This window comes from Fringilla coelebs (assembly GCF_963513975.1).
Source record: "Fringilla coelebs genome assembly, chromosome: 2".
Classification (NCBI taxonomy): Eukaryota; Metazoa; Chordata; class Aves; order Passeriformes; family Fringillidae; genus Fringilla; species Fringilla coelebs.
In genome coordinates, this window is record NC_140029.1 from 87,162,926 (window position 1) to 87,182,684 (window position 19,759).

A 19,759-nucleotide genomic window follows, 5' to 3' on the forward strand; every position below is an offset into this window, starting at 1 on the left:
CCACTGCTTGGGCTGATTGTCCTGCTCCAGCCCAGGCATGGATAATGAGGAAAGAGCTGAGTCAGCCGAGTTATCCTGGACCTGCAGTGAACTCAAGAAAGAGAGGACAGCCAAGATTCCAGGATGTGTTTAAAGCAGGGGAGAAAATGCAGACCAAGCGCTGGTCGTCTTGTCCTCTTTGCCTTACCTATGCATTGCCACAAGTGGATCATGGGCATGGGCCATCAGAAGTTCCCAGACTGCAGCTTTCCCTCAGGGTTGAATAGGCATGGGCAAAATGCCTATGCCCAAAATGCATTTACTGCTTTTTCTGAGAGGGCATCCTGAGCTCTTCTTGGCAACAGTTTCCAGAGAGCAGCTGAAGTACGTGACTGGGGGTCACACCCTTTCTCCATCCTTTCCAGTACAGTGAAAGTGTCAGCCAAGTTCTCCTCTCCCCCAGGAGCTTCCCAGAGGCTTTCATGATGCTGATCATTCCCTCTTCATGCATCTTTTCTCAGGAGAAACGGGGTCTAGGGTTAACCAAACTCAGCCGTCAGCTCCGTGGCTCAGAAAGCGCGTTTGCTCTGGAACATGTGTTTGCGGCTGCTCCCATGACAGTATGATGCTGCCAGATCTATGCAAAACAAGATCTGCAGAGTCCTCCACCCTCTTCCCCTCACACCCAATACAACAGCTCAGAGCAATTCTGCTTTCCAGATATCCAGAGTTCATAAAAACAAAAAAAAGTTACTACCCCCTGTAGATATCACCTAGGGATGAATTTTGGCCAACTGCATGGGAGATACATTGCAGAACTGCTGTCAACAGGCAGCAGCAGATGTTGCACAGCAAATTCCTCTCTTTCCATGTTGAAAATATGCTGCTGGTGCTCCAGAGACTCCCGTTCTGGGCAAGACAATCTGCAGCCACAGTCTCCTCTAATTTCTGACAGGGCATAAAACACACAGTGCTCCTGCAATCATTCCTTAATGCTTTACACTTCTGTGAAGGGTCAACTAAGAATCACAAGCTTCAAAGAAAACAGTAGGGAGATGTGTTTTAGAGATAACTCCAAAAGAGGATCTTATAAGGTCTAGGATTCATAATATTGATTTTAACTCAGCTAAAGTCATAGCTCAGTTCTTGGGATATTCTGACTGAGATACTTCCTTTACTCTGCTTTTGTTTCCCAACATGTACATCAGGGACTGGGATATTGACATCTGCAAAATGCTTGCATGCTAAAGCTCCAAAAGCATGGATATTATCAGATAAGCAGAAGGATAAAACCCCATATATTATTGGGTCAAACTCCTGGGCGTTCTTAATCATTGTTTGGCTTCCCACAGTGGGCAACACCCGGTACTTTAGAGGAAGAGGCAGGAAATCTGGTGACAAACAGCTGGGAAAAAATCCATTAATGGTTGTCTAAAAAAAAGTATAAAATTATGAAGGTTCATATATATTATTCAAATACTGATTCATGATAACAGCAGATATATTTTCCTACATTTAAAATACTTTCGCCTATATAACTGTAGTTCTACTGTTTTGGAATTTTTTGTTTTACTTTGGAGTTTAATTACATTTTGTATGTGTATATATATATATATATATATATATATATATATATATATATATGATAGTATTGATATGTATATATCAAAGGTGCATTATGTATATTGAGATATATATATCAAAGGAACTTCCTCCTTTCATTTTAAACAAGTAACCTTTCTATTGGTTGAATACATTATGACTTCTATATCAGAGATAATGTTTTCTTTATAATATAACTTTTTCTTAAGAGCTGTATCACATTTTCCTTCCAGTATATCCAACCTTTAATAAATATCTCCAATCTTTTTATGCTTTCACTTTCTACCCCATGGCTTCTGTGCTTTTTTATTTCAGAACAGACAAAGACATCACTGATGTCCCACCTCTGAAGACATCCCACCTCTGAAGGTCCTATGGCACGTTAAAGAGCTATACATACGATGAAACCCTTGTGACTAACACGCCAGATGTAGTTCCTGGCTGAGACAGAATACAAAATCTCCCCTTAAAATGATACTAAGCCACTTTCTTCCACAAACCCTCTCTGGGTTTTGTTTTTCCATTTTAACTGCCTTGTTGACGTGGAAGATTTTAAAGTGTCTTGTAAGGGTGTTTTTTGGAGGGCAGACATGAAGAAAACATTCCGAGTTGGAAATGCAGTTGAGAAGGAGTTCTCTATGTTCAGTTGCCTACCTGTGTGCAGCCCAATTCGTATCCTGAGGGGAATGTCTGGCATGTGCCTCATTTTGAATGTTCCCACAGAGCTGAGGATGTCCAAGGACATGTTGGCTATTTCAGCTGCGTGCTTGTTTCCATTCCGTTTTGGGAGCCCTGAGGCAACCATGTAGGCATCACCAATTGTCTCCACCTAGCAAATACCATCACATTAAGAAACAAATATAGAAATTGAAAAAGATGGAAAAGAAACACAGAATAAAATTACTTCTCACCTTGTAAACATCATGGTTTCCTAGAACAGCATCGAACAGAGAGTAAAGGTCATTCAGAAGGTCAACCACTTCAATGGGTTCACTGAGGGCTGAAATGGATGTGAAACCCACAATGTCATTGAAGTAGATGGTCACCTGGTCAAAATACTCCGGTTCCACAGTGCCACCAGTCTTGAGGGCTTCTGCCACAGAACTGAAACAGAAACACAAAAAAAGATGGCAGGGAACAAACCCTTTTCTAGTGCATGCTCAAGAGCTCAGACTCTTGGTTTTCTGTTTTCAGTTCTTCCACTATATGGCTGTAACCAGCATTGATTAGAGTTCCTCAGTTTGATTTGAAGGTGCTTGTCAAAATTGATGGTCAAGTCTACAATGTTGCTCATTTCTGGGGAAGGGTGTCATCCAGACTAGATATAGGCTTGTTTTGGGGTGGTTTTGGTTTGGTTTCCTGGGGATTTTTTTACCACTTATGGATGGTACCAGTACTTACGGTGGGAGCATTTGTGACAGCAGTTTTTCCGTCTTCTGTTTTTCAGCCTCTAGCTCTTCAGTCCGCTCGCTGATTAAATCTTCCAGGTTGCTTGAGTACTGCTCAAGCATCCTGAGCATTGAGTCAATGATATTGGTCTTTTTCCCTTTGTTGATGGTTTTGAACTGGAAAATCAAACTGGAGAGTTATTTGTTTGTCTCTTCACACCACTGTAGCACACTGAGTTTGGAAAGGAACAAAAAGCAAACATTTCTTTGGAGGTGTCATGCTAATGACTGGATTTTTCAATGGCAAGAGTTCAAAGATAAAGGAAAAGGTGAATTAGAAGGTGAATTTGCAACAATCAGTGAGAGTTAGATGAAACACAACCTTACAGTAGTTGTCAACATGAACATTGTTACAGAGACTGGTCAGGCTGCTGGTTTGCAACCCCATTCATCCCATGAACAATCTTTAGGGTAACTTGCAAAACTTTGCATTCAGAGGCACAAAGTTCAGGGTGTCAGCATCACTTGCAACCTTTTCACATGTTATTGCACTTAAATCCATCTTTGCCCACTGACATGCACGTGTACTGCCACCTCCATTCCCAGTTCTTCACCGAGTTGTGCTTTCTCCTCCTGACCTGAAGTTGAGCTCCTGGAACTTCTGGATAATTTGTGACTTTAGAGGCTACCTTAGACTCAACAGCAGAGTCAGCAGGTTCAAAATTATTCTCAGCTTCATAGAACCAAAAGGTAAAAGTTATGGATATTTGTTTACCAGGTTTGAGAAAATGCCATAAAGTCAGGTAAGGTTTATATTGGATATTGAGATTTTTTTTCTTCTACAGAAAGGGTTTGTAAAGCCTGTTTGGAACAGAGTGCTCAGTGGAGTCACCATCCCTGGAAGTGTTCATGAAACATGTGGATATGGCACTTGAGGACATGGTTTAACAGCACACATGGTGGTGGTACGAGGTTGATGATTGATGATCTTAAAAGTCTTTTCCAACCTTAATGAGTGATTATGATCTCATATGACCTGTGATTCTATGACCTTATAAGAACACAGGAACTCCATTGCTTGATCAGAAAGGGGGTAATTTGCCAGTACCTGTCCATGAGACCAGCCAGTAACAGATATCTGGGAAAGCTGTTTAAACAGGCCTCAGGTACAGTCATATTTCCCTGGGATATTCTCCAAGCTTCCACCAGTCTGGAACTGAGAGACCTCCTATGCCAAATGTTTTATCTTTGTCCTTAACAGTCTTTGGTGACTTTTTCTTATCGTTACCATTTGAACACTTTAGAAGATTAAAAGAAAAATTGGTCTGAAGGTGAACAATTTACAAATCTTTCTTCTTCATGAGACCATCTGTGCAGGTACACTGCAAATGTGAAGACATCAAATCCATGTCCAGGCTGCTTCATCACCTCTAAGTCAGGACAAGTCTAGGGCTTTGCAACTCCTTCATTCTTTAATAACTGAGTTAAAGTAAAAAAAACCCTGAACAATAAAACACTTCCCTGCCAAGAACAAACAACAGAATTACACCAGCTTCTTTATTTACTGACCTTATGAAACACCTCCTCAAAGGTTGGACGTCGTTCAGGGGCTTCAGCCCAGCATTGCTTCATTACCTGGATGCATGCCAGGGGGGCTACCTCGGGAGCTATGTTTGGGCGACACAGGGGAGGGGGCTTCTTCACTTTCTTTATGATTTCTGTGGAAAAGAGAAGAATGGAAAGAGCATTATAAGATGGAGGACCCTGATAGGGGCAAAGGACATGGACCTTTCCTTGTGTCCCTGGCTTGCTTCTTCAGCTGTCACTCTTAGTCCTCATCATCCAGTGTCTGTGCCAAATGAAGCTGGAAGTTTCTGCTTTTCTCTGTCAGGAGTCTCTTGAAGGATTTAAAGAAGATTCATGTCCCTGAAGAACCAGGTTATGAGTAATAAAATGGCTGGATGGGGGAAGGATGTGTGACAGATGGATGTGTGAGCCTGCAGGCTTGTATTTAATGAAATTGCCTCTGACTCTCTCCACTAGGACCTGCAGTCTTCTAAGACAGCAGAAGTTTATGGCTGAGCCCAGACAGGAAGGATACCAGCCTCTGATGCTTCATCATTAATTGGGAACCAGGACGTGGGAGGTTGCTGGGAGTGGCGACAGTGGAAAGTATGTTAAGGGGAGAGGTTGAGTTCACAACAGTGTCTGGGAAATTACTCCCTGTCTAGATCTCCCTTCCTAGAAATGAGGCTTGTAAGGAACTGGGCTTAGGTTTTCAAACCCTGAGAAGTCAGTCTTTTAACACCCACCAGAGTTATGGTATTTGAAATCTTATTTTGCTCAGTGCAGAGCAGGCAAACAGAGTGAAAGCCTCCTTCTCTGGCAGAAGTCCTGCTGTTGCTGTGAGTACTCAAAGCTTTTCAGCATTTACAGCCTACTTTAAAGATCTTTGGCTCATCCCCCCAGACTAGGCCAAATGAACTAATCAAAACATCTGGCCCCAATATTTCCAGGGGCAGCTGAGAGGAAATGCCTTCCCCAGATTGTTTTAATGTTTACAAGTGAAAGCTCCCTAGGACTGAGACACAATGAGTAGAAATTCATCATTTTATCAGGTTAGGAAACAGGACTGAACTGTGTTCAACATTTGCTGGAGGTTCTGCAGAAGGGACGAGGTGGGAGAAACCTGCTAATTGCATCATAGGCTACATCACACAGGTCCAGCTCTGATTTACAGAGTGGGATACATCATTAAGATCATTGTCATTGCATTGTGACAGCAGCTTCAGGCATAGAAAAGTCAGGGCCCCATTTTTCCAGCTGAACTGGCACACACTGAATTGTCACACCCCACTTGATGGTTGTCCAGCTTTAAATGTGTTGAGAATGGGCTGTCACTGAAATCAGCTAATTTTAGATTGTTGTCACTCCCTCCCTGTTCAATTGCTTGTGACCTGACACTGCAGTGTGTTTGTTCTTCCCATGGATGCACAACATGGTTGCACCATGAGCAGCTCCTGAAGACTTCACCTGTTCGCTGTTTCTGACACACATAAGCAAAATGATACATCACTTCAACCTCTGTTGAAGAGAGAGTCTCTTTAAAAAGAAAAGGATTAAGGACAAATAGATGGACAAAATAGGATGTTGGCAAGGGGTCCAGCTCAAAAATCTTCTGCCTCCATGATGCACAAAAAAGGGCCAGTGAGTGGAAAGCAAAGGAGTTTCTAAGCTATGGGAAATTCTGCCATCAGATTTCACCCAATACTATGATGAAAAGTCCAAGTTTGCACAGGGAACTGGCCTGAAGCATCGTGGGGAGCACCCAGAACCCCGATCCCAGTGAAAGCAGTGATGAGGCATGTACCAAGGCTGTGATGAGAACTACACATTTTGATATTTATTATGAATGTTGTGTTGAAAACATACACCTGCCACTGAAGAAGGTCATGAGACTAATACATTATTGCCTTATTAGTACGGGGGCTTGGCCAGGCCTTTCATAAAGTGCTCTGCATAAAGCCTTAAAAATATACTGTAGCAGTTGCCTACCTTCAGCTGAGAGTTCTGATGTGCAGTAAGGTGGACCCCGAGCAACCACTTCTTGCAGGATGATTGCAAAGCTGTAAATGTCCCCTTTGACTGTGCCTTTTCTGCACATGTCTGGGTCCCGCAGTAACTCAGGAGCTGTCCAGAGCAATTCTAAAAAGATTTCAGAGCATCGCATTTCTGACACTTTAACTCAGACTATTGCAAAGTAAGTGCTTAAATGAATACCTATTTCAGTCATTTAGTGGAAGGTTGGAAAATATTACATTATTTACTTAATCAAATCTTTTACTTCCAGTGGTATGTTAGAAATACTAAACTTCTGCGCTGACCAAAAAAAACCCCAAATTTTCAGTTTTACTCTATGGGTTTTTTTTTAAAACTGCCACACCAACAATTTGTATCATATAACACCAGCCATGAACTTCAACAAAAGAAGTCATCTCACCACTGCCAGAAGCTTTAACGCCATTTTTTTGATTGAAAATGTTCCTGAGACAAAATATTGGCATCAAATATTAAATTTCTTGTCACAGTTGTTGCTCTTTTACAAAGCAACAATTAACAACATATTTTCTGTAGTTCTTTTTAGATTAAAATAGTTTCTGTTAAAGCAGTTTGTGACAATCTGATGCACAGTCTTTATAACCCAATAGTTCAAGTGACAAAAGACACAGTTGTAAAATATATCCACCTTCATGAAGAAATGAATCTTCAAACTGAGATTTTGTTACCCTGGTAACTGTGCATTCTGGGATATGGAAAATTTCTGCCACTGCAAATGTGTTTATCTTCTGTAAGAGAGGAGAAGAAAATCTTCTATCTAACTGCCCTATCTGAGACACTGAAAAAGTGTATGCATCAAATCCCATGACAGAGGGATCAAACCATGAAATGCTATTGAAAAACAGGTTTCAAGAATAAATTGGGATACCAGAGGAACCCCAAAGCAATGGCCACATGAAAGAAATCCTGTCCAAGTCTCCAAACCTGGTCCCATAAGGGTTGTTCTCAAGTGGTGGGAATCTCATGTGGCAGCCTTTGGTGACTGGCATGTAGAGGACCTATTTCAAAGAGACCTACATCATTTTGTGGTTTAGATTACTTATTTTAACAAGAAAAAATGTCTTTTCATTTGGGATAACATAAAACTCTAAATATAGGATTGGGTCTAAGGATGTGAAGCCATTCTACTGGCTACAGTACTGATAAGATTTCAGGGACAATTCAGTCCTTCTCCAACTGCAACCAGCTGAAGTTCTGTCACTGCTTACAGTAAAATATATTTTCTTTACCACATCTCTCTGCTATTTGCTTCACTTTCAGGCGGTCTGAAAAAACCTTTGCTTACCCTTTCTTATAACAATGCATGGTATGGAGGAAACTAGATGTAGTGAGATTGAGCATGAAAATCCTTGTGTGGCCACTGGCCTGAAATTGTATTAGGACAAACATCTCTTAAATCAATTGATAAATATTTCCAAAAAAAAATTTCCTCATCACACCTACCTTCTGGGGATGGCTGAACATAGGGGCATTTCTGTGCCTCTAAGATCTCATTGTAACCATAGTCAGTGATCTTCAGGACAAACCGGCCATCCACAACACAGTTACGGGACTTGAGACGTCCATGGGCAAAATCTCGGTGATGCAAATATCTGATTCCCTGTGAAACACAGAAGAAAATCCAGGTTGGTCCTTAGAGACCACTCAGAGACACCAAGCCACTTTGTCACCTCAGATGGCATCAAATGTAGCATTGACTCTATGTCAAATGCAGTAATGATCGAAACAACAAACTATGAGAGAAGTTTAGAAATGGATTAGGCACATGAAATAGGTTTGTCTGGAGCCTAAAGCAGTAAAGGTCTGACAACTTCAGGAAGAGCCAGATGCCTCCCTCTGTAGCCCTATGTCTCACTGCACCCAGTTGTTCTGCTTTTGGGCAAGGATAAGGAAGTGGACACAAGTGTTACCAAACAGTTAGGTCAAAGGAAGTCATGAAGAGCTGGGTGCCCCTACCCATCTCTGCCAAGGAGGTTCAGAAGGCAGATCACAGACTACAAGAATGGTTCTGGTGGTCTACTCTGGAATCCACCTGTCCCAGATTAGTAGTTCACCATTAAGGCATGAAAACATGGGACCTGATTGGAAGTGTGAATGCTGCTAAAGGGACCATATGTGCAGGGGATGGATACTGTTTGGTTCTGTGGTGGATGCATTTCTGATTTACGACAAGAAAGGGCCTTTGCAAAGAATAAATTTGTCACAAAATTCTGTTGTTGTAGGTGATCAGTTGCAGCCTGATACATAGTTTTAGCCTCTTGTCCTGCTGTGTGGTTGTAGTTCTATTGCCCCAAATGGTGCTTCTCTCAGATGGAAACAAAATAAGGATAAGAAGTCTCATTTAAGGACTGATACGATTATATTCAGATTGGTTTTCCCTGTGTTATTACTAAAAAAACAACATTCTGACTGAAATAGCTTAGTCATCATAAAAGTCCCCTTCAGATCATGCCTCAGCAGGAGCAATGGGTTTACTTTAATTAGATCCATCACAAGAGAGGACTTGAACATCCAGTCCAGTTTCATATCCTCGTTTCTCAGCAAGTCCTCCAGGCTGCCTCGTGAGCAGTACTCTGTCACTATGGCAAAGATGCCACAGTCCGAGAAAAAGCCCAGGAACAGATTCACATTTTCATGACGCAGATCTTTCATCTGAAACAAGACAGCGAATCACAGTGAGACCAGGTCAGCCAGACAACATCTGCTTGGTAGCTCCTTGGTATCACCCTTTTCACACCTGCACTCCCAAACAGCCTTCCACAGAAAGATGGGGACACAAACAACCTCTCTGGTGCTTATTTTTGGCTACTCAACACTCTTTTCAAGTTTTGTTTTCCTTAGTCTATCCATTATACAAAGAAAGCAAGACAGCAAAAGCAAACTAAACAGACGTTTGAGTTTTGTTCCAACAAACTGTATTAAATCTTTCACTAGGCCAGAATGGCTTTGCTGGGGTAGATTAAGTTCAGCATGTGGATCTTCCTCTGAACTGGAAACAATACCATACCTACAGAGTCCAAAGTCATCCATCAGTGGTGTCTTCCATTTGGAGACATGCCCTGGTAAATTTATTGCTTTTACATGAATAAAAATGCCACTGCTATGTCAGTGATAGCTGTCAACAACTAATGCCCTTGAATGTGGAAAACAAGTACACTTTCTTGTCATTTGTAACAATAAAATTAAAGACCAAAATTAGGCATCTGAGAGGCATCTTAGGTGGAGACACAAAGCAAACTCCAGAGAAATGCACAACGGTGTCTGTGTCACACTGTCAACATAATACATGAAAATATCTACCAGTGCCTCGCACTGTGGAGGGATGAGTTTCCCAAACCACTCTGCCTCTGCAGGCAAGGTCACTTGAAGGATTCGTTGTACATTTAACATTGCACCAGTTTGGAAGTAGCAGCTCTGTGGTGGGGTTTTACAAGCTGCTGACTGACATGTGAATCTTGGTAAATTTGTCAGATGCAGTTGTGCATGGTCCACTCTACCACATTTCACCAGACAAGACTCACTGACAACCACAATGCATGATTTAATGGACAGACATGAGACAAGGGCAACAAACACACCCTGAAGACAAAACCACCCCCTGAGAAACCTTCCCTCCACATGTCACCATGCCATATTCCTACCTTCCTTAAGATGCTGGTGGAGCTTTGCCTCAGATTGTGAACTGCTCCTGTCTCAAATTTTTTCAGCCACACTTGGTCTCCCTGTCCACAATCACAGAATCAGAAAATGGTTAAGGCTGGAAGAAACCAGTGATGGACCATCTAGTCCAACCTCCCTGCTTAAGAAAGGTTATCCTAGAGCACATGGCACAGGATTGTGTCCAGGCAGTTCCTGAATATCTCCACTGAGGGAGACTCCACTTCCTCCCTGGACAATCTGTTTCAGTGCTTGGTCACCTCTACAGCTAGGTTCTTCTTCATGTTCAGGTGGCACTTCCTGTGCACCAGTTTCTGCCTTTTGCCTCTTGTCCGCTGAGAAGAACCTGGCTCTGTCCTCCTGATGCCCTCCCTTCAGATGTTTATAGACATCAGGGAGGTGCTCTCTCAGTAGTCTCTTCTTGAGGCTGAACAGGCTCAACTCCCTCAACCTTTCCTCTTAAGAGGGCTCCAGTCCCCTAATCCCAATACAGGTGGGTGACTGACAGAGCAAATCTCTGAGAAACAGATAACATTGTGGTCCAGGTCTGAATCTCAGGTCCTTGACTTTGAAAGTGGCTGGGGATTTTTAATGTTTCTGGCAACAGATTTTTTACATACTGAACCCAAATAAGAATATCCACAGCAAACCCTTAAAAAAGGGGTGAGGCAGGACCTTCACCTGGATCACAACTTCATGCCTGGAAGGTTTCTTAGTATCTGATAAACAGCAATAAATTGATTTTAAAGGAAAATAACTTGGAGCAGAGCTTTTCTCTGGAATTAATGATCGATCAAATTAATTTTGCTCCTCTTCAGGAAAAGTTACCCTGCCAATTTTTTAAAAAGCTGCATTTTCAGGAAAAACCTGATGGATGGGGTGAGCTTTCTTGGCCATTGCCTCTGCTTAAGCTCCATACAGTCCTATTGCCACAAAGGGGAATTGAGCGTCCCTTTGTGAATTTGGATCCTTTCTTGTAATAAAGTTCCTTATTAGAGATGTCGCCAAATAAAGGCTGTCTTGTAAGAAAGGTTCTTCATGGGGCCACCACCTTAGGTGCTGACTTCTCTAACAGGACCAGACTGCAACGTTACATGTGTATGTTGAATATTCCCATTCCACTCCAGGTGTCAGGGTGAGGGTTGGGACAGAGTTGCCTTAAACACTGCCAAGTCCATACTTGGGAGTAACTTATTTTAATACTTAGGGTTTGCTCAAACTACCTTCATCCTGGGACCTACAGTACTGCAGCCAAACTCTTTTCCCCCTGGAGCAGTCCAGTGAACAGAAGCAGTGGGAGAAGGCTGCTTGAGGTCCCTACCTACCTCATACAAAGCCACATTGGAGGTTTCATGGGTGGCCACTGTGCTTTTCAAGGAAGCAGAGCGGGTTACGGATATCAGGCTTCTGTTCTTGACTGCTATGCTGTTTGCATCGGTCAGACTGTCCAAGGTCAGCCTCTGGAAGGCAAGGAAAGCAGGTGCTAGGCAGCTACCATCTCTGGGTGTAAAGCTCCATTCCAGCTCTGCCTTGCAGCATGGATTTCTGGGTAGGGAAATCATGGGAGTGTCCCCCAGCAGATCACCCTCTCTGGGTATGACCAGGAACGGTTCCCAGTATATTTGAATGCAGACACTTTACTTTAGAAGGTAAGATGGTTTATCTTTTTGGGCATGCCTTGTGGCATACCATCTAACCCCAAGAACAAGGAATAAGCCATGGCAGTTAGAAGAAACACAATCAAGGTTATGATTTTACGTCATCATAAAAGCTCTGACATTTTATCTGAAACTCAAAAGCACTCAGTATGTGAGAAATTTTCTAATTTGCAGGCGAAAAGTACATGAAGAAGTGAAATGACGCTTCCAGAGCTTCTTGAGTATGAAAATACCACACAGCAAATCTGTTCTAGAGTGTTCCACCAGATTCCTTTCGTGAGTAGAAATACTAACCTTTCTATGTATCTCTGGGTTGATGAAGACAAGGTCATCCAAGGTCAGTATGATCTTGTTCGGACCCCTGAAAAGCTGGTTGTTCAAGATACTCTGCCTGCAATAGTTGGAGAGTCACAGTTATCAATTTTAGGCAGTGCATTGGGTCTGACCACGGCAACATTCACAGCCCTCACAGCGCTGTGCTTTGCACTGGGGGCTGAATGGGTGTTGACAGCAGACCAGTGTTTTGGCTACTGCCAAGCTGCCCTCTGACATTCTTTCTCCTCAGCAAAGGGAATGGGAGTCAGCAAGGTCCTGGGAGGGGACACAGCCAGGGCAGCTGACCCAAACTAGCCAAAGGGATATTCCATGCCACATGAATAGCTTAGATATATAAGCTAAGGGAGAAAAGAGGAAGGGGGGCATTCGTGAGTTTTCAATGTTTGCCTTCTGGAGGAACCATTACATGTGCTGCAGCCCTGCTTCCCAGGAAGTGTCCAAACATTGCTGCTTGGGAAGGAGAGACTGATCTGTTTCCTCTTCAGCTCTTGAGTGCACAGATCTCCGCTTGTTTCTTTCTTTTTGCTGTAATAAAACTGCCTTATCTCACCCTGCTGCTGGTCATTCTACATCTTATTCTCTCCCCTGTCCCAGTGGGAAAGGGAGTAATAGAGAAAGGGAGTGGGCACCTGGCACTCAGCCAGAGTCAACCTGCTACAGGTAGGTAGTCAGTTTACACCTCCTCTGAATTCCCCACACCTGGCTTCCCTGCACCATTGGATCCTGCCTGCAGTGCTGCATCCAGCTCTGCGGCCCCTGACTTACAAAGGTCATGGATCTGTTGGAGCAGGTCCACAGAAGGCCATGAAGATGATCAGGGGACTGGAGCACCTCTGTTGTGGAGGCAGCTGAGACAGTGGGACTGTTCAGCCTGCAGAAGAGAAGGCTTTGGGGATTCCTTAGAGCACCTTCCAGTGCCTAAAGAGAGGGGCTACAAGAGAGCTGGGGAGGGACTTTTGACAGGGACATGGAATGACAGGACAAGGGGGAATGGTTTCCAGCTGCAAGAGCGCAGGTTTAGATTAGATATTAGGAAGCAATTATTTTCTGTGAAGGTGTGCAGGGAGTGGCAGAGGTTAGCCAGGGAAGCTGTGCCAGCCCCACCCATGGAAGTGTTTGGAGCCAGGTGGAATGGGGCTCTGAGCAGCCTGGTGTAGTTGAAGGTGTCCTTGCCCATGGCAGAATGGTTGGAACTACATGATCTTTAAGGTCTAAAATGGTGTGGGAGTGGGGATGGACGCTGGTGAAAGAAGTGGACAAACCACCATGCCTTGGCTTGGACTTAAATCCCAAGTCATTAATTACCCATTTCAACGTGGATAGCAACAAAAGCTATCGTATCAAAGGGTCTCATCACAAATAGACAACTGCATTTAATCTGCTTACAAATATTAATTGGATGTGTATGTAAGCCATATTTTGTTTTGCTCGCATTTATTTGTCATATCCCAAATCATTCTCCATTAGAAGACAAAAACAAGTTTATTAATCCAGCTGGTCTGGTCATGAGCAAACCACATTTAGGCTGGTCTGGTCATGAGCAAACCACATTTAGGCTGGTCTGGTCCTGAGCAAACCAGCCTTTCTTAGGGACTGAAGCTGAAGTGTAGTTAATTTATAAGAGCTGCCTGGACACAAGTTACTGTCTAAATATGCTGTCTGAATGTCTATATTGTAGCATGGTGCATTTTGAAGCACAGAGCAAGATGTGCCCTGGTAATGGTCACAGGTTTATCCAGAGGGAAAAGCTGCAAGGGATGAGCAGTATGGCACACATGACATCACACCTCATCATTTTGATCCCATTGCTTCAATGGACATCAGGGTCTAACACTGAGCACAAAGCAGCAGTATCTATTAGACAGTCAAAAACGCCTCAACCAGGAGCAGAAAAGGGAAGGGAAAGTTCCCCTATTGCCCTCAGTGGCACTTCCTTTACTTAAGGAATTTTGTTAACACTGCAGCAGATGACTGATCTGCACTCTCCCCTTTCCCTGATGAGGTGGACAATAGGGATTACTTTTGCTGATGTTACTGTAGAAGGACACCACCACATAAAATAACCCCAAATCACCACAATTCACTTTTCCTCTCAATGTATCATTCTGGACATTTTAGAAGAGCACAGGCAGCTTTTCAAAGCTGAGAGGAAGCCCTGGCCACATTACCACAGGCTTTACTTGGGATGACATTTCTCTAAACACACTGTCCCAAGCCACCCAACTCATCTTCATGAAAAAAATCATCACTTATGCACCTTTCACAAGTCCGTCTGAAAAACCTTGCTTGTTAAATCACATCCTCTCCCTAAGCAGGGAGGAAAGCATCCCTCTGCCAAAAGCTAAGCAGAGAGAGTGGAGTGACTCATTTAAGGTCGTGCACCAGATCCCTGACAGACCTTAGACCAGAGCTTCCACGTTTCAACTCAGACCATGCTGTGGTTTAAATTTAGTTCCAGACATGCCCCTTCCTAATATAAATCATTGTCTGAGTCATGCTGGACTTTTTCTTCCCTTGCAGATGGCCATACATATTTTCTCATGACCAAGCCTTCCCAAGCACAGCCTGGTGCTTGTGGAAGAGCTTACAAATAGAGTAGGCAGAAAGATTGTCATTTATTTACTTAATTGTAGAGGCTGGTGGCCAGCAAACAGAGCAGGGTTTCAAAGAGTGGGTGGGTGGGTGGAGGCAACCTCATCAGCATCTGCAGCTCTACCAGAAGCAGCTGTGACGGTGGGGGAGCTGTTTGGGGTGTTCCTTGCTGGGTGGCCCTTATTTCTGGGTTTGGAGGGATGATTCAGGAGTGGAGACCAAAGGTGTCTTGGGGTTGAAGGGCAAATCTGGAGGGAACAATCTAGGAACTCTGCTCTGCTGAAGTCATTGCTGCTCAGAATATATGCCTTCTAATTTCAGTTTATTTTCACTCTAAGTTTGGTCATGTGGACATCAATAATTAGAGACAAACTACTCCAGAGGCTGTAGTGACCTTGCCAAGAGCAATCCATAGCTCCTGGACCAACCAATCCATTCTGGCACATTTCTACCTTGGGTGTAGACTTGGGACACAGATGTGACATGAAATTATGGGAAATTATTCCTTCCCCAGGACAGTACTGCCTTTACTCCAAAGATCTCATGCCCAGACCAATACATATATGATGGGAATGACCAGGGAGCTGAACCCCAGGTCAAAACAGGGAGTGAATCAACTTGATAATAAAGATGTGTCCTAAATAATGGCTTCAAATTCTCTTCAGTGGTATTTTCTTTCTTTTTAGTGCATGGAGAAAATACAGAGGGTCAGCCTCACATGTTTAATAGGAAACATGATTAGATTAAAGACAGAAATTCAGGCAAGAATGATCGGGAGTAAGAAAAATAGTTGGTTTCAACCCTCATGTTCTCATAACAGATTCTTGTCTTTGGTTTATATGTCATCCTTTGCACTTCCAAAGTGATGACCACCTTCCTAATGCTTCAGAAACATCCAGAAACAGACTGCTGGAGCAGGGCAAGGGTGTGAGGAGCCCTTCCCATCAGGAGGAAGGAGCAGAAGAGGCAATGTGGGATGAACTGACTGCAGTCCCCATTCCCTGGCCCCTGTGCCACTGGTGGGGAGAAAGTAGAGAATTTGGGAGTAAGTTAAGCCTGGGAAGAAGAGGGAGATGGCAAGAAGGTGGTTTTAAGATTTTATTTTATTTCTCATTATCTTACTCTGATTTGATTTGTAATAAATTTAATTTCCCCACATCAAGTCCATTTTGGCTGTTGTGGTAATTGGTGAATGATCCCCTCCTGACCCCATCTTGACCCATGAGCCTTTTGTTGTATTTTCTCTCCCCTGTCCAGCTGAGGAAGGGAGAGATGGAATGCATTTGGTGGATGCCTGGCATGCTGCCAGGGCCAACACACCAAAAATGTGAAGAGATATGTGGCTGGAGAGCCAAGAGCAAAATCAGACCTTCATAATCTAAACTGCTGGCTAAAGCACAAGCCTAACAGAGAAGTTAAAAGTGGCACTAACTCAAATACATGTTGCAATTCTCACCTGATGAGAGAAGCCAGGCCCACAGCACACAACACCAGGACAAATAACAGCATTACTCCCAAGAAAATGACAGCAGGCTCAATCCCTGTGCAAAAATGGGAAAAGAATCAGTGAATTAGAAAATCATTTTGATTTAGGCAATAATATTAAAAACATCAATATCAGGCCATTGGACTAAAAAGTCAAATATTCAGCCAAAAGAATGCTGGAAGACAATTTTAATGCAATGTTTGTTTATGAATACACAAATTCTTACTAACTTGGCATACATAAGACTTCAGCTATGCTAATTGTTTATTTCCATGCACTTGTTTTCTCTAAACCAGGCTTAGAGCAGTGGACCAGTGGGAAAATAGGTTTTTTTTAAGTGAATAAATAGACTCACAGGGAAGTGTTACGTTTTAGAGGAAGCTTCTGAAAAGTTCATAACTTTTAAACATTTGGCCCTTTTCTCTTGAGGAATTGAAATGCTGAAAAAAATCTTTATTTTGTGGTACCAAACCAAGGGCCAGGGTGAGTCACTGGCCCATCTGGGCTTTTTCATTTTCTGCTGCAGATTTCTAATGCTGAAAAGAGAAGAAGAGGAGGAGCAGCAGAAGGTTGATGTTCTCCTCAACACATCCATCAGCAGAAAGTACTGGAGCCAGATACTTTGGTGATGAGTGTGTTTACTAGAGAGCTAAGGGAAGCTGACATGACTGCATGAGCTAAATTCCAGTGGGAACTGTCTGCTGTGTCTGTCTCTTCTGTTTTCTCATTTTTTCTATTTATTCTGCTTACATCCATAGATTATAAATGCAAACATGGAGAAATTTAGGTTGACAAAAGGTTCACAACTCTGTGTTACCCTGGCACCTATCTGCAAGCACTGAGACCTAGAGCATTCCAGTGAAAGCTGAAGGCATTTTTGAAAATTGGTATTTGTTTCAGGAAAAGTCAGAGCATTTTAGCTGAAATTTCACTGCTTCAGTGCAGGGCCCCAGGCCCTGACTGCTCTCTCACAAACACAGGAAGAGGCTGCCCATGAAAGTTGTGGTTGCCCCATCCCTGGCAGTGTTCAAAATCAGGCTCCATGGGATTTCAAGCCACGTGATCTAGTGTGGGATTGGAATACATGGAAGGTCCCTCCCAAGCCATACCATACTTCATAACTAACCAGAAGTGAAAGTAAGCTAATTATGAGCTTATGGGAAAGAGCAAACTTACAGCATGCTCGAGGGAACCTATGGGATTGAGTTAAAGTCATTAGGGAATGCTTTAAGGGCACTGCGGGAGTACATGAAACTTCTCACAGGATCTTCAGGGGAAAGGGTAAACATAGTTCTCCTGTATGTGTTACTCTGGCAGTGACTGGCTGTGTCTGCCCTGTGTGTGTGTGTGTGTTTGTGTCCATGTCCTGGGAACACCAGCTCAGCCCTGCTCCTGGTGAACCTGGAGTTAGGAAGCACAGCAGCCTGACAACTCCACATCCAACACCCCTCCCAGCCTAACTTCATACAAAAGCTAGAATGAGCTTTGTATTTAATTCCAGCCATAAAGTTCATTCTCTGAAATTCTAGCAATCATAATAAATTACTGTTTAATTGACAGATGCCTAGGGCTTTATGCCTTTGTAAAGGTATGAACATAAAATCTGAGCTCTCTAAAAATCAGTGGGATTTTTCCATAGACTGCAATGAGATGTTAAATTGCTGCATTGTTCCTAGGGGCAGTGTAAAATTAGATATATGATAGTATTATACTTATCTCTTCTTTGCTTGCCAGTTGCTACAAGATCAGTACATCTCCAGTTTTCACAGAGTGACACTGATTTATGTGTCAGCTCAGTTATGGCTAAACCAAGGAGAATGGTTTTCTTAGCTACTGAATGAAATATTCCATAGATGTAGTTGATTTCATCTGTTTAAGACATATCCTGGAGCAATAGGTGTAAATGCTTAGTATTTCAAGTAAATATGTCAAGAGGAGGTTGGGTACCCTACCCTGAGATTTTGGCTTCCCTATGAACTTTAAAACTTCACCATAGTTGCCTCAATTTAAAAACAATAGGTAAACCCAGTGCCCAGTCTGGCAAACCTAGGAAGGAGCACAGATATCTCTGCACCCAGGTCTTTGATTATTACCTCTGTTACCTAAAATAACTCAAATTATTTTGAGTAATGATTATCATTGTTTCTCAATGAGATGAGCTCTGATGCTCCTTCACTCCTCATTGCTACCAGAAAAAAAGAAGCAGGGGTTAACAGGCAGGATGCTGAGAGCATCTGCTCTTGTGCAGCTCTCTTAGGCTGTCTTCAAGGCAAATCCTCTTAGTCTCCTGTCCCTCAGAAGGACAGGGACACAGTGCTGGGTGCAGCCTCTGTTATATAATGGTTACTGGCAGGTGTTGAGTGTTAGACCCAGAAAACACTTTCAACACATAAACAGTGGTAACAACCTTATTAGCCCAGAGAGTAGTGGGATTAATGGCTCTGGAATTGTGGAAGAGATTGTGTAGAAGTGATATTTAGGGGTGGGCTTGGCAGTGGTGGGTTAAGGATTCAAAGATCCTAAAGGTTTTTTCCAACCATAGTGATTCTATTATTCTAACAAGCAATAAGAGAATATTGTGGATTGATGGTGTTTCCTCTGCACAGGATTCCCATTACAAACAGCGTGATGACTGGGCATTTTTATATTAGATCCTTGAATTTAGAGTTTTCTGGTTGGGGAGTTCTAATTTAAAGGGGTAACCACTTGGAGTGAGAGAGAAGATGAAAGAAATGAGAAGCATGAACTCAATGCCATTTCACCCAATTTTGGGTTCTTTTTTTCTTTCTTACCTTCAGTGCAGAGAACATCTGGATCAAACCAACAGCTGGGGTCTGGTTTGGGTGGAACTCCATTGGGAAAGTGGATGGCCTGGCCTAGGGGAAGCACAGAACCTGAAGACATGTCCAGCAGGTGTGTTGGGAAAAGCTGGTTCCCAAGACCATCTGTGTCCAGTATCACATAGTTGTCCAGCCCCTTCCCACAGCTGTCTGTCTCCACCCGGTGACTAAATCCAGGGAAGCTGAAGTTTTTTGTGTGCTCAGCTATGCTGGCTCCTGAGGCTCTGACTCCTTTCCTCCGTGCACTGTCCATAGCCATTGCCATGAAGTAAATGGCATCATAGATTGTTCCAAAGAGTGGAGAAACCTAAAAATGCAGGACAAATTGAGAATAAACTGCTCCCAACCTTCAGTTCGGGATTGGTGGCAAAAATATTTTCCCCCTGTCTAAGCCATGAATTTAAATGTTGAGACACCAGAACATTAAGGCTCACAGAGAAAAGGGTTTGAAGAATCTTAGACCCAATATATGCACGACTTAGAATGTGTCTTTTCTTATGGTGGATTCGCAAAATGCAACTTGAAAACATTTTTAAAACCCAACAAAATTGCATTATGATGGGAAAAGCCAAGATTCTGAGCCTGATCAGTTGAAATGTATCA

The 19,759-nt window shown here is 43.0% G+C and overlaps 1 protein-coding gene across 1 annotated transcript in view; it reads right to left on the minus strand.

The window, feature by feature from the left end:
* Positions 1-19,759, minus strand: part of GUCY2F (guanylate cyclase 2F, retinal) — a gene marked incomplete at both ends in the record, with an annotated part of 37,532 nt that overhangs the window by 14,647 nt on the left and 3,126 nt on the right. The window contains 12 exons of the mRNA XM_084224729.1: positions 2,236-2,410; positions 2,493-2,685; positions 2,983-3,146; positions 4,539-4,687; positions 6,525-6,674; positions 8,031-8,187; positions 9,063-9,239; positions 10,229-10,309; positions 11,570-11,704; positions 12,197-12,293; positions 16,287-16,371; positions 19,109-19,463. Of these exons, the coding sequence (XP_084080855.1) occupies positions 2,236-2,410; positions 2,493-2,685; positions 2,983-3,146; positions 4,539-4,687; positions 6,525-6,674; positions 8,031-8,187; positions 9,063-9,239; positions 10,229-10,309; positions 11,570-11,704; positions 12,197-12,293; positions 16,287-16,371; positions 19,109-19,463 (1,918 nt within the window). The remainder of the gene's footprint in view (positions 1-2,235; positions 2,411-2,492; positions 2,686-2,982; positions 3,147-4,538; positions 4,688-6,524; positions 6,675-8,030; positions 8,188-9,062; positions 9,240-10,228; positions 10,310-11,569; positions 11,705-12,196; positions 12,294-16,286; positions 16,372-19,108; positions 19,464-19,759) is intronic.